We start from the raw sequence: 14,806 nt of genomic DNA, 5'->3' as shown, positions 1-14,806 counted from the left end.
AGTCTTAAAGCATCGCTCATGGAATCCTAATACCCACACGATCCGTCAATCACTGTACCTTACAGGTTAAGATATACGTTTGGAGGGCAAGCATTATGGCGCAGCAGGTTAAGCCACCACTTGTGACACCAGCATCCCACACTGAGTGTCAGTTCGAGTCCTGACTCCTCCGCTTCCCATCCAGCTTCCTGCTAATGCACCAGGCAGAAATGATCCACGTACTTGGGTTCCTGCCACCCACATGGGAGACCCAGAGGTAGTTCCTGGCTCCTGGCTTTAGCCTGGCCTAGCCTTGGCTGTTGCCCCTATTTGGGGAATGGACCAGTGGATGGAAGGTCTCTCTCTCCATCTGTCTCTCATGCTGCCTTTCCGATAAATCAGTAAATCAACAAATAAGAAGCACTTCTTGTGTGTGAAGTACTTTTCTACCCCAGATCACACAGATGTTCTTCAGGCTCTTCGAGGAGCTGAAAATTTTGCTGATGCCCTTTGACCTGACCTGTCTTAGGGTTGAGTCAGGTACCCTCATGTGGGCCCCCTCCTCTCCAAACCTCTCTTCCACTGGCACTGCCCAAGAGTGCTTAGCAGCATTTCTGTTGCCTGGCCCCCTTCAAGGGATAGGACCCAAAGAAAGACAGGTAACGCAGCAGTCTGACCCTCTCACCCAACCCTCTTGGCACAGAAAGGGCATCCTCACGGGCCATGTCCTTTTCTTCTCTGTGAACCCCACCAAGTGGTAGGGTGATGGGGCTCTGGGCTACACTGTCATTGGCTCCCCAACCTGAGCATCAAGGGCACTGGACCAGATGGGATCTGAAGGCACTGTCTACTCCCAAATCCCAGAGCCTGTTTATTTCACCTCTGCCTTCCCCCTAAATATCCTGACTCAGGACAGATGGTACAGAGACACTTGCTGCGTGTGTTCCCCAGTGTATTTAGAGGGTGGTCACGAGAGTACGCTGCCTTTGCTTCCTCGCTGGGAATTTTATCAGCTGCTACAGAAGGGCCTCTGCAAAAGGGTACCGTCCCCCACGCTGGGAAACGGACGATGTGGCTGGCAAGTGCGCCTCCTGGTGGTCATTCTGTGACCAGGCTGGTCCTGGGAGATGAAAAGCTTCAGGGCCCTCACAGCACAAGACAACAGCTGAGAACCCAGAGCGGGGAAAGTGCCTGCCTAGGGGCAGACAGCAAGACAGGGGCAGAGAATACAAGGAGGCAGGCCGCTGGGCTCCCAGGGCAGTGCGGTGGCTGCCGCTTTGGTTGGGGATTAGTGCTAAGACTACATGAACCCATGCTTCTGCACGTCACTGAACAAGAAGACCTGAGCTGTTCTTCTCTCAACAGCTCCCTCCCACTGTGGCAGGCCCACATCACCCTGTCTAGGACGAAGGTCCCACAGCTTGGAATTCCTCACATTAAGTACAATCACACGCGTTAACAAACACTTTAGATTTATTCTCCTCTCACTTCTGAAGCCACCTCGTTTAATTGATATATACACAGTATATAAACGGTACACAGCTCTACAACGTTCTGTACGCACCTTAACACAAGTTTAGGTCTCACTATCATGTGAAGTTTGTTCAGGGGCCCCATCATTTGCTCAGTTACACGAAGACGGTCAGAAACTTGTACAACATGGGTGGCAAGCATCCACATGAGTGTGTGTAGTCCTGTGGCCTGCCCTGGCTACGTCGGTGACTTCGATTTTTTATGCTCTTAGCAGGAAAAGTCTATTAAGCAAAACAGAATCCTGGGAGTTAAGTTGTATGAATGGCTCATAACACTGCTGAAGCAGCTCCAGAATCCTGTAAGGGTTAAAGCAGCTCACGTGTACGAAGCACTGGTCAGAAGAACAGAACGGGTTTAATTTTAGCCTAAACACAGGAGCTGGTGGGCCGCAGCTCTGTCCTTGGTACACAGGGGCAGGTGTTGCCACGTCCTGCCATTCCCAGATTTTACAGACGAGCCCTTTGCCACAGGCTCCCTGCCGGTAAGGTCTCCCCAGCAACAGCCACGCGACGTCACCGCTCCCATGGGGGAGAACCAGAGATCTCCCGGGTTGGGTAGAGCACAGGCTGCAACATTTGGTCAAACCAGCGGCACAGGGAAACCTCAATGGTACCGTGGGTGCTGGGCCTGGGCAGCGGGAGGCTGCTACCTTTCTGGAGCGGAAGAACGAGGCTATGCACACTGCAGTGCCATACGACGCCTTTTCGTAAAGGCCAGTCACGGCCGTCCTACGTGTCTGACACATGCAGAACCTGTGCGCACCAGGTGAACTCACAGCCTTCCTCTCCCTGCACACAAACACTGCACTCACCTGGTGTTTCTCTTTGTCACCTCCCCTGCCTCGTCTCTCACAGGCGCATCCATTCTCTCTTCCTGCACTGTTAACACAGTGCCTGTGTGTGGGGCTCTATGGAGGAGCACGTGGAATGTGGGCCATGCCTGAGCTGGGCACATGGGACTGCTGCCAACACTCCCCTCCCCGCCCGTACTCACTTGCACTGCATCGGGCCAGCAAGCAGCAGGTCTCCAAGGACCACTGTCTTGCACGTTACAATGAGTGACAGACTCCAAGGGGCAGCTGCTGCCTTCTTGCAGATAGTCAGCCCCTGGCTCTGCTCCCCCAGGTCCCCTGCTTCCCATGCCCCATCTGCTGGCTGGTGTCTCTGACTCTGAGCGGTGCTGACCACCACACTGCTACTATTTCTGGACATCTGGTTCCCAGGTGTGGGTGAGAGGGCTGGGCCTCGACGCCACCTGCTCCCACCTGGAAGCTCCTCTACACACTCTATTCATTCTATTACAGGTGGGTTTCCCATCCCTCCAGCCAACTAAAAATGATAACATGTTTTAATTCCAGCATTTCTCCCAACACCCTTTGCTCCAGCCCTTAAAGAGCTGCAAAACGTTGGGCCTTGGTGCATGACACGCATCAACAGGGTCATAACAGGACACAAGCCCAAGCAGCAAAACACTGCCTCAGGTCTCACCTTCCTCCTCCAGTCCATAGGCAGCGGACCTACCTATGGAAGGGGTGGGAATGCCACCCAGATGTGTCCCAGCCGTTCCCACCCAGGAAAGGGAACGCAGTACACATACAACCCTCGTCATGTCAGGCTAACCTAGAGAAAGGAACACCAGAATCTACTGTTGCCTTCACCTCCTGGGGAAGTGGGAACTCTTTGGGCTTTGGCGACTGGGTTGGGAAGCCCCACCTCAGAGCACTGAGCCACACTCTGGTGGCACTGATACTGCAGATGGAACTTAACACACACACACATACTCAAAACCCTGCAGCATCTGACAACCAGAGGCACCTGGAAGGTTTTGTTTGCAACATGATTTCATCCATTCCCAGATCCAGCCCTGCAAGGCTGGTTGGGCAGGCAAGCATTTAATCACTGGGAAGACAGAGATTCTTGAAGAGCAAGGAGTCCGTGGTAGGGTGAGAATAACTTATGGGGTCTGGGACTGGCTTTCGGACGCCACGGATTGCACAGAGGGACTACAAACCTCAAAGCCTGCACCAAGTCAACCTAAAGTCTGGGATTTCCCATGAACAAAATCACCAGGGCTTCTATTCCTATCATTAGTCTCTTCCTCTGGTGAATGGGGGTTTCTTTTAGCTGGATTTCAGTTCAGCAATGGTTTTGTGGTCATTGCTTGTACTGTTTTCCTTGTGCATCTTTTCTCTTTAGTTTGCACAAGTAAATCTCAAATTTCAGCTACATGTTAATAGACCAAGGGGCTGCATAACATTCGCACTGGTGCCTCAGCAGGCAGAAGCACTCCCCAGAAAGAGCCACCTTCCAGGGCTGCTGCTTTACTGCTTGCTGAATGCGGATCAAGACTCAGAGCCCCAAAGCATCTGGGGTACAGGGCCACACAGTGACACCGACACCACACAGGCTTAGACAAGAAATCGAGACACTTTAAGCTCTTCTAAGTTCCAAAGCTTTTTGTATGTGTGTGTGCTTCTAATTTAAAAAGATTTTTTTTTCCTCCCTTCCTTGGCTTCCCATTTTACTTTACCACCTCCTCAAAACTGTCTCCCAGAACGACTGAAAACTCACCTGCTCAGTGTGCAGAGGAGTACACAGCTGAGAAGCCAACGCTGCAAATATAATTTTCCTATCCAGATATTTTATGTTAGGTTAAAAATAGAAAATTCTATTATAAGAAAATAGTTACTATGGCAACACTCCCCCAACACAGTTCCCAGTCATATAAACTTGTTTTTCTTCACATGATACCAAGGTAGTTCAATAACAATACAGTACCAATAATAACCAAATACAACTGAATTCCTTAAAACTATATTCTCAGTCTTCCTGCAATTCCAATGTTCTTTTCACTTAAAAAAAAAAACTACCAAAACAGGGTTTTCAAAAACATATCAAGAGCACACATAATTCAACCCAAAGTATTCCACACAACTGTGGATGAACTATTTAGATTCCAGATTTCTACCAAAGACGACCCAAAAGAACCAAGTCCCAAAGCAGCCTCCTGGGTACCTGGAGACCCAGGATGATGTTTCTGGAGACCAAAGTGATCTTATTCAGAACCGTATTTTGGGCGACTATGATTAACGCATTTTTTGGCAATGAAAGAAGCTAACTCTTCAGAGTATATGTTAGTTCTAACTCAGGAAGCTGAAATCCATTTAACTCTCATTCCAAAACAAAACAAAAGAGGCCTATTGATATAATTAAGAGCCCTGGGACAGGTATAAAGGGGTAATTAATGTGGGAGGTCTTCTGGGAACAGGTACACAGGGCCAAGTATTAATCAGCATTAAAAGAACAGGCTTCTTAAGTGTCACTGGACCCACATCATTCATCTACTCCAATTTGTGGCCAGTTGTAAGGAATCCTTGAAATTCTCATTTCTGCTCATGCTTATAACCCTATGATCCAGTAGTATTGGTTACTCAAGCAACTGTAAAAGTTTTCAGACCTATCCTGCAAATAAATACAAAACACTTCTATACCCACACAGTCCACTGCCATCAAAGTTTACATATAAATTAAACTTGAATTTCTTGACCATTTGCTCAGCTTTTGTCTATCTTTACCCTAAATGAAGTTCAACATATATCCAAAAATATATTTAAATATTCCAAAGGTATATTGAACTCAACTTATCAAAAATGTAAACAAAATTTATCTGGCTTATGTATAGAAACCATATTTTTAAGTTTCTAATTCACCCTGTACTAACTCTCTACAAACAACTCACCAAATCACATTTAGATTCTAAACTGGCTCCTCAGAGACAACTGCCAATTACTAAAGCTAGTGTTATCCAATCTAGTGGTTTATTGTATCACTCAATTTAAAAGACCTAAATATTTCCATTCTGACCTTCCTGAGCGAGCCCCCGGCTTGGCTGTCCCAAGGAAATGTGCTCAACTAGAAATTCTGCAGTCACACTCGGCATGAAGCCAAGCCTGGGAATCGGGAGAGCTCACAACTTCGGCCGTGTCCGTTAAAAATCCCCCACTCTTGGTTTTTCAGTCAGCTTGGTTGAAAGAAGCTTCAAGGATGGAAACTTAAGAAGCAGGACAGGAAACACAGATTGACTCCCAGAAGAACATCCAAGGGTCTGGCCTCATACTCCACAGTCCGACTGCTTCTCCTGAAGCTGCCTGCTCAGTATCTGATAGGAAGAGAGGAAAGCCACTCCTATGTGGAAAAGGATTTGCCAGAGGTTCCTCAGCCCGTGCAGGTACACGTTGCCTAGGCAAATGAAGAGCAGCATCAGCACCACCTTCATAGTCCTGGCTGGACTGTAGAACAGGTACAGGTAACACTGCAACGAGACCGCAAGAGGAAGTCCAGTCAGAGACAATACCACAGCACAGGACTAGAAGCAATGACCTCCTGGTGCAGCTGGCCACCACCCAGCTGCTTCCTGAACTAGACTCATTAGCGGGAAGAAGGGACCCACTGGTCAGGCTGCTGCTAAATGCTGGGTGACCATGGAGACTTGGAAGCAAGGCGGCAAGTAAAACAGATGATGTCACAGGGGGAATGAGTGCACTGCCCATTTGAAAGTCTACAACAGAATTTTCCTGCCAGGAGCCATGACAGGCAGTCAGGTGAGAGATAGCCACTGTTCCCTCGGGCACCCTCCTTCTCATGTCCTCAGAAGCACCTCTGAGGTGAAAGGCCTCACAACAGGGAGAGGATGTGATATTCTGCGAGGGTTATCATATAGAAAAGGCGCCAACTGTGCTCTGCAAAAGGTCCAAACAGTTTTTGGCTCAATGTTATTGTTTTCTAAAAAGCCCATTCTTAGCATATGCAGCAACAAAACAAAAGCTCAAGTGGAAGAGAGACAGTGCCCCATGGAAGAGCTATCCAGGTGGGCAAGCAACTGAAGGAATGGAGGCGGGACTCGATCATTCCTGCAGCCGCGAAATGCACGCCCCAGGAAACTGCCACTGGCTCTGCCCAAGGTTTTCCAGATTCGTTTTCTAAAGGAGGAGTGCATTTTCAATCTTTGATTCAATCTTTGATCACATATCGGGTTTGCACACTCATGTAATTCTTGAAAAGACAACATTTTTAAGATGTAGGAGGGATCTTCACAAAGTTCATGAACACCCATATTAGGGAAAAACGACACATGGATTTCAAGTTTTGGTACCAAAATAAACTTGTATTTTAATTCCATTTTCCACAGACTTTTTTGGAGTCCCTCATATGGGCAAGAATGGGGAAGTGCTCTGGGTAAGAAATTTTAATTAAAACCAAAAATCAACAGCTTTGAGTATGCAGAGAAAGTGGGAAGATCCTAGCCCGTGTACAAGAAAAGGAAGGAAAACTGGGGCCGGTGCTGTGGCACGTCAGGTTAAAGCCCTGGCCTACAGTGCCTGTGTCCCATATGGATGCCTGTTCGAGTTCTGGCTGCTCCATTTCCAATCCAGCTCCCCACTAACGCACCTAGAAAAGCAGAGGAGGATGGCCCAAGCCCTTGGGCCCCTGCACGTGGGAGACCTGAAGAAGCTCCTGGCTCCCGGCTTTGGATCGGCTCAGCTTCGGCCACTGTGGTCATTTGGGTAGTGAACCAGTAGATGGAAGACCTCTCTCTCTGTCTATCTCTACCTCTCTCTGTAACTCTCTTTTTCAAGTAAATAAAATAAATCTTTAAAAAAAAAAAAAAGGAAGGAAAACAAGTCAGGTGTGTATGAGAATGAACTATGCCCATGGGGGATCCAAAGCTCCTTTCAATACTACCCAATAAAAATAAAGAAAACATCACAAAGTCCTCTAATTCATGTTCTCATTTCTGCTTCACCTCCCAGAGGTGGAGGTGTGGAAGGTATCATTATTGAGTTGGACGGTATTATTATCATTATTCCTATAAAAATAGCACTTTTTCACCTAGTTCTGCATTTAAACAGCCACACATACATAGCTGTTAATTCTGCAGAGACATTCCAGAACTTGGACTGTCCCAACAACAAGCAGAAGCTGACATCCTGCCTCATGCTAGCCAGCCCCAAGCCAACCCCCACTGCGATCCCATCCCTCCCTCCTGCAGAGTCAAATTCAAACCCTGGCTTCTGTCTGCCGCAGTCAATGGCCCTGTGGCCTTGGCCAAATGACTTTCCCCTCCTGAGCCCAAGTTCTTCCTCTGTAAAATGAGAACAGGTGGAATCTAACTAAGGTCCCTCCCCCACAGGCCTGATCTTGGCTGATCTGAACCAAGACCTTGGTGGAACAAAAATGGGACCCAGAGACTTGCTGATGGTTCCAACAGAAGAACAAAAGCAGGTCATGAGCTTAACCATTCCCCATAATATCAGTGTTTCACCCACCTGGCAAATGCAGGCTACAAAAGGAATGAGAAAAGCCAGGATGTTTCCAATTTCCTCATGGGCAACCTAAAAAAATATGGAAAACACAAGGGAAGGACTAGTTAGATGAAAGGAGACACCATGACATTGGTCTGGCATGGGTGATGGTACAAAATCCCTACCTGGGTGGAACCCAAGTCCCTGTTCATGCACAAGACCACAGTTGGTATGCAACTGTTTGCAGCAGCCTGGACACACCAGGCACCCTCCTGTCCCCATGGATCTGTACCAAATTCTCAACATGAGGGGAGTCCCGAGCTCCCCTACTTCTCGAAATCCTACTCATCTGTCAACACCATCTGTTCTCTAATTCCTCCAACTCCCAGACACTGCCACTCTGCCCAGTGCTGCCACCATATCCTGCTTTGTGCCACAAAAGCCCCTGGAGTAGGGACTATGTCTTAACCATCTTGTTGGCCAACCACAAATTCTAGTTGCACAAACAGTTGGCAAATATCTGGTTATGAGTAATCATAACCAATAGGAGGGGAAGCCACAGCTCACATTGGTTAAGGATGAGATGTGGTAACGGGGGTTGCCACTCCTGTAACACAAACCCTCTGCCATTCTCCAGACAGGTCCATCTACATCAGTCCCCTGAGGTTCAATATCAGCTGAGCTTCAGCCTTCAGCCACCAGATGCCCGAGTGCGAACATGGCACACGGAGAATGGCTCTATCTCCTACAGGCGTATCTGTTCAACATTCAAACACTCTTTTTAAAAAGCATTGTCAAAAAAAAGTTGCTTTGAGATGAGCAAGCCAGCAAAGAAACTTGTGAGAGATACAGTTCTTTGACAAAAACACAGAGAATGTAGTATTTGCCTCCTATAAATCAGATTATGGGATAACCTTCCCCTCAGGGAAAAGAGCCTGGACCTTAAAGCCTAAGAACCAAGCATTTTCCTTGGGTGAATAACCCAGCTTTGGGTCCCGGGGGACTCCAGGGTCTTGGGGTAGTCTGATGACCTTGTAGTAACTTGTCCATTTCTTATCAATATTCTTGCAGAGGGCTTGTGTTTTTAAAATAAAATTTTAAAACGTTTTAAATCTTAGTGCACAATAACCTTATAAATAAATTATATCCCCAAAAGTTTCTTCTATCAGGTGTCCTTCCACGTAAACTATTACTATTTTTTTTAAAAAAGGTTACCTGTAGAGAATGTTCTGCGAGGTGAACCCCACGAATGAGGTTCAGAGCAGCACACATGATGTTGAGGACAAGGGAGAGGATGCCCAGGGCGGTCACTGGCTCCATTCGGACATTGGGAGCTTCTCATGGGAAAGAAAACAAGGGTGAAAATAATGTCTACACGAAAGAAAGCTGAGCAGACACACGACCAGGGACTCTGTTAGTGACAGCAACATGATGTTAAACAGAATGACTACAGAACTAACTCTAAGTGCAGCAGATGTTAGCGGAAAGACAGGCAAGAAACGAAGGCCAGGATGGATCGAGGACTTGAGCATCTTCCAGAGAGGTCCCCTTCTCTGGCAAGCACAGGTTTCCCAAGTGCTCAATAATCCTGCCTGCTGAAAGCAGCTCCCAAGCAGGGGTGATCCACCCCTTAGTGGGCATCTGGCAATGTCTGTAGAGACGATTTTGATCGTCACAACCAGAGGCAGGTGCCATCAGCATCTAGTAGGCAAAGACAAGGAGGTGTTTCTAAGTTCCCCTGCAACAGAGAATCACCTGATGCAAAAATGTCAGTAGGGTTTGGGTTGGGAAATCTTGGACAGCACCTTCCTGTGCTACCAGAGAGGACCACAGCTTTATCTGCAAACTGGCTGTCAAATGCTGGAAGTGCCTCTACACTTTACGTTAATCCTCAGCTTTGACATGCCCTACGCTTCTGACAAGGACGATGTTCACTGCTGTGTGTGCTTCTGGAGCAAATCACAGCCAATGCAATTTTTAAGTTCTCAAGTAATTGGGAAGAGGGGAGGAAGTATTGATTAGTTAAGCTCTCAGTGGTTAACGGAACTAATATGAGAACAAATGTTCATTCTCATTTTACAGATAAATGCTCAAACTGATTCTGGTCTTCACAATGAAATGGTGTCCTACCCATCTTTTTGCAATGCTCTTTCAAAATCATCCTTTCTTGTCCTTACATTTCACCCACACACACACAGGCCTAGTCACGACCCACCTATCCTACTGTTAGTGTGTTAGAGTCCCCACTACGCAAGTCCAAGTCCTTGTTAGAACAGAACACACTGCCGGTAGAGTCTAACCTCAGGATAACAGGGTGAATCAAACCATAGTAAAACGTCCTAGAAAGATGGGCAAGTTGACACTTTCTGGACTTGCTCCTCTTGTCTAAGTGCTCAAAAAACAAAACATACATTACAACATTATCTCCATATTCTCGTGTGGCAAAGGCAGAAGCTTGGGGTCTACTTCAAAATTTCTGTTAACTCACAATCTAAATTAAAAAAACTAACTGGCCTGAGAGCCAATCTAGGAATCTATTGGTTGAAACAGATCAAACTCAAATACAAAGTTAGGATAAAAGCATGAGCATTTTTAACATACCACTTGCAAGATTCAAGCAATGAGTCAAGTACAGAACCTAAACAATTAGACTATTATCAACTAGACAGCTCTATTTTTCAGAGGAGACTTATTAGCTCTTAAATAGCAGAATTCATAGAATGTAAATAAATATGCACTTTAATTAAATATTAGTTTAATTATATAACTGTAAAACAAGAATGCAAAAAAAAAAAAAAAAAACCACCATGCTTTGTTATATGCTAAGCACTGAGTGGCTAACACTGTTCATGCCAGAAAACAGGCCCTGTGATCATGTCTGTGAACACCTCACTCTTCAGATGAGAACTCTGGGATCCAAAGGGATGGCGAGAGCTCCCCGTGTTCCCTGGATAATCAGACAAAGAGGAACCAAAAGCCCTGGCCCTGGCCATTTTCTTCCCCGTAGCCTTCTCTCTACTAATGGAGGTGGGAGTTTCTCAGTGGAGATTTGTAATGATTTACTAAGGGATAAGATGAGATAAGAACTCATTTTATAGTCACTATATTTTTAAAAAATTTTTTATTTATTTATTGGAAAGGCAGAAAGAAAGACAATCAGGGATCTTCCATCCACTGATTCACTTCCCAAATGCCTACTAAAGCTGCCTACTATAGCTGAAGCCAGGAGCCTGGAAATCAATCTAGGTCTCCCATGTGGGTAGCAGGAACCCAATTACTTGGGCCACCACCTGCTGTCTCCCAGGGGGAACATTAGCAGGAAGGTGGGATTGGAAACAGAACTACAATTTGAACCCAGGTTCTCTGATATGGGATGTACATGTCCCAAGCAGCGTCTTTACCACTCTGCCAAAAACACTCACCACAAAATATATATTATAATATATAATGTATAAATCTGTATAGTTTAATAAGTGATTTGAGCAAAAGAGAATGAAACTGTTTTCACCATCTGCACCCTGTAAGAAAACAACCTGCCGAGTCACTTTTCAATTCCTGATTTTCCTCCAGGCATAGCTTCCCTTTAGGGCCAGCACTGTGGTGCTGCCTGTGATGCCAGCATCCCATTTGGGCACCAGTTCAAGTCCTGGCTGCTCCACTTCTGATCCAGCTCCCTGCTAACATGCCTAGGATAGAGCTTTAGCCCCTGGGGCCAGTGCCGTGGCTCACTTGGTTAATCCTCCGTCTGTGGCGCCAGCATCCAATACGGGCGCCAGGTTCTAGTCCCGGTTGCTCCTCTTCCAATCCAGTTCTCTGCTGTGGCCCAGGAAGGCAGTGGAGGATGGCCCAAGTGCTTGAGTCCCTGTACCCACATGGGAGACCAGGAGGAAGCACCTGGCTCCTGGCTTCGGATCGGCGCAGCTCGGGCCATATTGGCCATTTGCGGGGGGGTGGGGTGGGGTGGGGTGTGAACTAACGGAAGGAAGACCTTTCTCTCTGTCTCTCTCTCTCATTGTCCAACTCTATCTGTCAAAAAATAAATAAATAAAAAGAGTTTTAGCCCCTGCACCCACGTAGGAGACCCAGATGAATCTCCTGATTCCTGGATTCAGCCTGGCTCCAGCCTGGCTCAACCCAGCCATTGAGGCCATGTGGGGAGTGAACCAGAGGATGAAAGATCTCTAACTCTGCCTTTTAAATAAGTAAAATACATCTTAAAAAAAAAAAAAGCCTCCTCTCAAACCAACCCATTATTACAATTATCAAATTAATTAAAATAGCCACTTGGAAACAAGATCACTACCTATTTTTTCTAACATATATTTTATACCTCTCACCCATACACACATAAATAAAAATCAGAAATCTTTCTATTACTAAACAATGTCCATTTGAACTACGTGATACCAGTTGGCCTACGTCAACATCAGAGAACACCAGCCACTTACCAGGTTCTGAGTGCACTGGTGTGTGACCGTTCATCACCCCATTTGCCATATCCGTGTCCTCCAGAGTGAGAATCACTGGGGGTTGGACCTCAAGCTCCTCCTGAATTTTTTCCATGCTGCTCTTTATCTGGGAGGAGCTCACGTAGTTAAAGTGCCACTTCATTTTCTGAATGATGCTGTCTGTAAAAAGGGAGGGATCCAAACTGAATATTTTCATCAGAACAGACATCAGAAGTCATTATGAGCAAGATCACGTTTCTAAGCAAGATCGTTTAAGTTAGCCAGATCCTGAACAGTTTCAAGTTCAACATAAATGACTGCTACATATCAACAACAGTCTGATCAACCTCTTCAAAGCAGAGTCTGTGACTGCAGAGGGGGCAATAATGCATCGCAGAGTCTCAGTCTTAGCCTGAGTCTTAGCCCAGCCACTTCTGATAGACCTTCCCAGGCAACTCACAGAATATTTCTAAGCCAGGGTGGGCATTTGGCACTGTGATTAAGATGCCATTTGGAATGCCTGCACCCATAATGGAGTACACAGGTTGGTGTCCTGGCTCCAGTCCCAATTCTGGGAATTTCTGTTACTGTGTACCCTGGGAAGGCAGCCAGATATAGCTCAAGTAGTTGGGTCCCTGCCGCCCACATAGAAGGCCAGGATTGTGTTCCAGGCTTCTGGCTTCGGCTTGGCCCAGTCCTGGTTGAAGACCAATGGAGAGAAGGTGAGCATGAGGCAGTAAGCAGAAACCAAGTGACAACACATCCAGCTGCTGGTCCTCTATTTGACCACCAGCACCAAAGGCTGCCAAGTTCCTTGTTCCAGAACCTCATAGACAGCAGCTCTCTGCACAGAGACCACAGAATGCAATGCCCCTCTCTAGCCCTGTCCTCCTCCCAAGCTCAAAATGAGCCACATGTGACAAAATCTAAGCACACACCATGATTATCAGGCTGCAGTCCAAAGCCCTGGGCCTCTACAAGGCCTTTCTGGCTGAGCACAGAAAAGAAGTGCAGTACCCTCTTCCAGGGCAGAGCGTCTCAGACCACTGAGTGAAGGGCTGGTTTTCTCTTATTTCCAAACTGTTGCAGGCTGATATTCTGATAAAACACAATAAAAATATCTCAGGGAACGCCAAGTGACTGTAAGACTTTGTAAACACTGTTTCTCACTTTTCTGTACTTACCTCATGAGGGAAGCCCACCCTGGGATCACAGCACTGCTCTAGAGCAGGGGTCGGCCAAATCTTCCCAAAGTGCTGGACAGTAAAGAGCACGGGCTACTGGGCTACCTGAACACCGCAACAACTCAGCTCTGCTATCTTGGGCAAAGGCAGCCGTGTTCCGTCAGACTTACAGAGCCACGCAGCTGGCCCGTCAGCCACAGGCTCCGGACCCCGGCCTCAGCAGGGGCCCGCACCTGCACAGGTTTCACCCGTTCTCCACCCACCCCCAGGCTCTGCAGAAGTGAAAAGCCACATTCAAATCACAGAGCTTTTCAGGCTGCCCTACTGCCCTACTGCCCTACTTGGACCAAGGCTGCTCAGGGACACATGCTTGAACCTCCCATGTTTTCCTTGATGGTCAAAGCCAAACCCAAACAAAAGTTCTACTCAAACAGTGCCATAGGAGACAGAAATAAGTACAAAAAGAGGGTTACAAACCAAACTCGAGGAAAGCATACGGCCTGGAGGCTAGGCCAATGCAGGTGGTGTCATAGGATGCTGTGAATTCCCACCACAGTGTCTCCAGGAAGCAGAAGGCCATGGCTGCAGGACACTGGCGGGAGCAGATAGCCATGCAGGCCACATCCCCGGAAGACGAAAAACTGAAACAAAAGAGTGGCATCTGCATTACCAGGAAACAGACCCCTGCGTTCCCAGCCCACTCCCAGACACAAGCTGGCCTCACGTCTGCACCTGCTAGGCCTGACACAGTCCCGTGGCTGCTGGCTGCGTGTGCGCTGCTTCTTCAGAGAGCTCTGCTCCTGAGACTCTTTCTCATACTTCCTTTAAAACGTCTAGCAGTGGGGCTGGTGCTGTGCTGTGGCCAGCGGGTGAAGCCGCCACCTGCAGTGCCCGCATCCCATATGGGTGCCGGTTCTAGTCCCGGCTGCTCCATTTCTGAGCCAGCTCTCTGCTGTGGCCTGGGAAGGCAGCAGAAGATGGCCCAAGTCCTTGGGCCCCTGCACCCACGTGGCAGACCTGGAAAAGGCTCCTGGCTTCGGATCAGCCCAGCTCTGGGTGTTGCAGCCATCTGAGGAATGAACCAGTGGATGGAAGACACCCCTCCCCATGCCTTTCAAATAAATAAATATATTTTTTTAAATGTCTAGCAGTATTAGTCACCAACAGCATGGGATCATTTTTGTTATTCATGCAGGAGGGATGTACAATCTATTAGTGGGAGTCAGCCTCAGACTTCTCTGTCTCTACTGAAAAAAAATGTTTTTCTTCTTTAATTGACATCAATAGATTTTCTAACATTAAATCATCCTTGCATCCTGAAATAAGCCCTTGCTGGTTGTAAATTTCTACAAATTCATATA

At 47.2% G+C, this 14,806-nt stretch overlaps 1 protein-coding gene across 12 annotated transcripts in view; it reads right to left on the bottom strand.

Moving 5' to 3' along the window:
* Positions 1 to 1,434: 1,434 nt before the first annotated feature.
* Positions 1,435 to 14,806, bottom strand: part of SEC22C (SEC22 homolog C, vesicle trafficking protein) — a 33,733-nt gene continuing 20,361 nt past the window's right edge. For 5 of the 12 annotated variants that reach the window (XM_051851828.3, XM_008260252.5, XM_008260251.5 and 2 more), the window contains exons 3-7: positions 13,923 to 14,086; positions 12,262 to 12,441; positions 9,029 to 9,147; positions 7,838 to 7,903; positions 1,435 to 5,823 (exon numbers count right to left, since the gene is read on the bottom strand). In XM_051851828.3, coding sequence (XP_051707788.2) covers positions 5,623 to 5,823; positions 7,838 to 7,903; positions 9,029 to 9,147; positions 12,262 to 12,441; positions 13,923 to 14,086 — 730 coding nt within the window. In that variant the 3' untranslated portion in view covers positions 1,435 to 5,622. Of the gene's footprint in view, positions 5,824 to 7,837; positions 7,904 to 9,028; positions 9,148 to 10,051; positions 10,206 to 12,261; positions 12,442 to 13,199; positions 13,360 to 13,922; positions 14,087 to 14,806 lie in introns of those variants that run through there. The other 7 variants (XM_089306477.1, XM_089306479.1, XM_089306478.1 and 4 more) reach the window with 4 other exon arrangements.

This window comes from Oryctolagus cuniculus, chromosome 10, assembly GCF_051225735.1.
Source record: "Oryctolagus cuniculus isolate XC-2025 breed Fujian yellow rabbit chromosome 10, ASM5122573v1, whole genome shotgun sequence".
Lineage (NCBI taxonomy): Eukaryota > Metazoa > Chordata > Mammalia > Lagomorpha > Leporidae > Oryctolagus > Oryctolagus cuniculus.
Note: the sequence above shows the minus strand (reverse complement) of the source record. Positions and strands in the feature narration are given on the sequence as shown.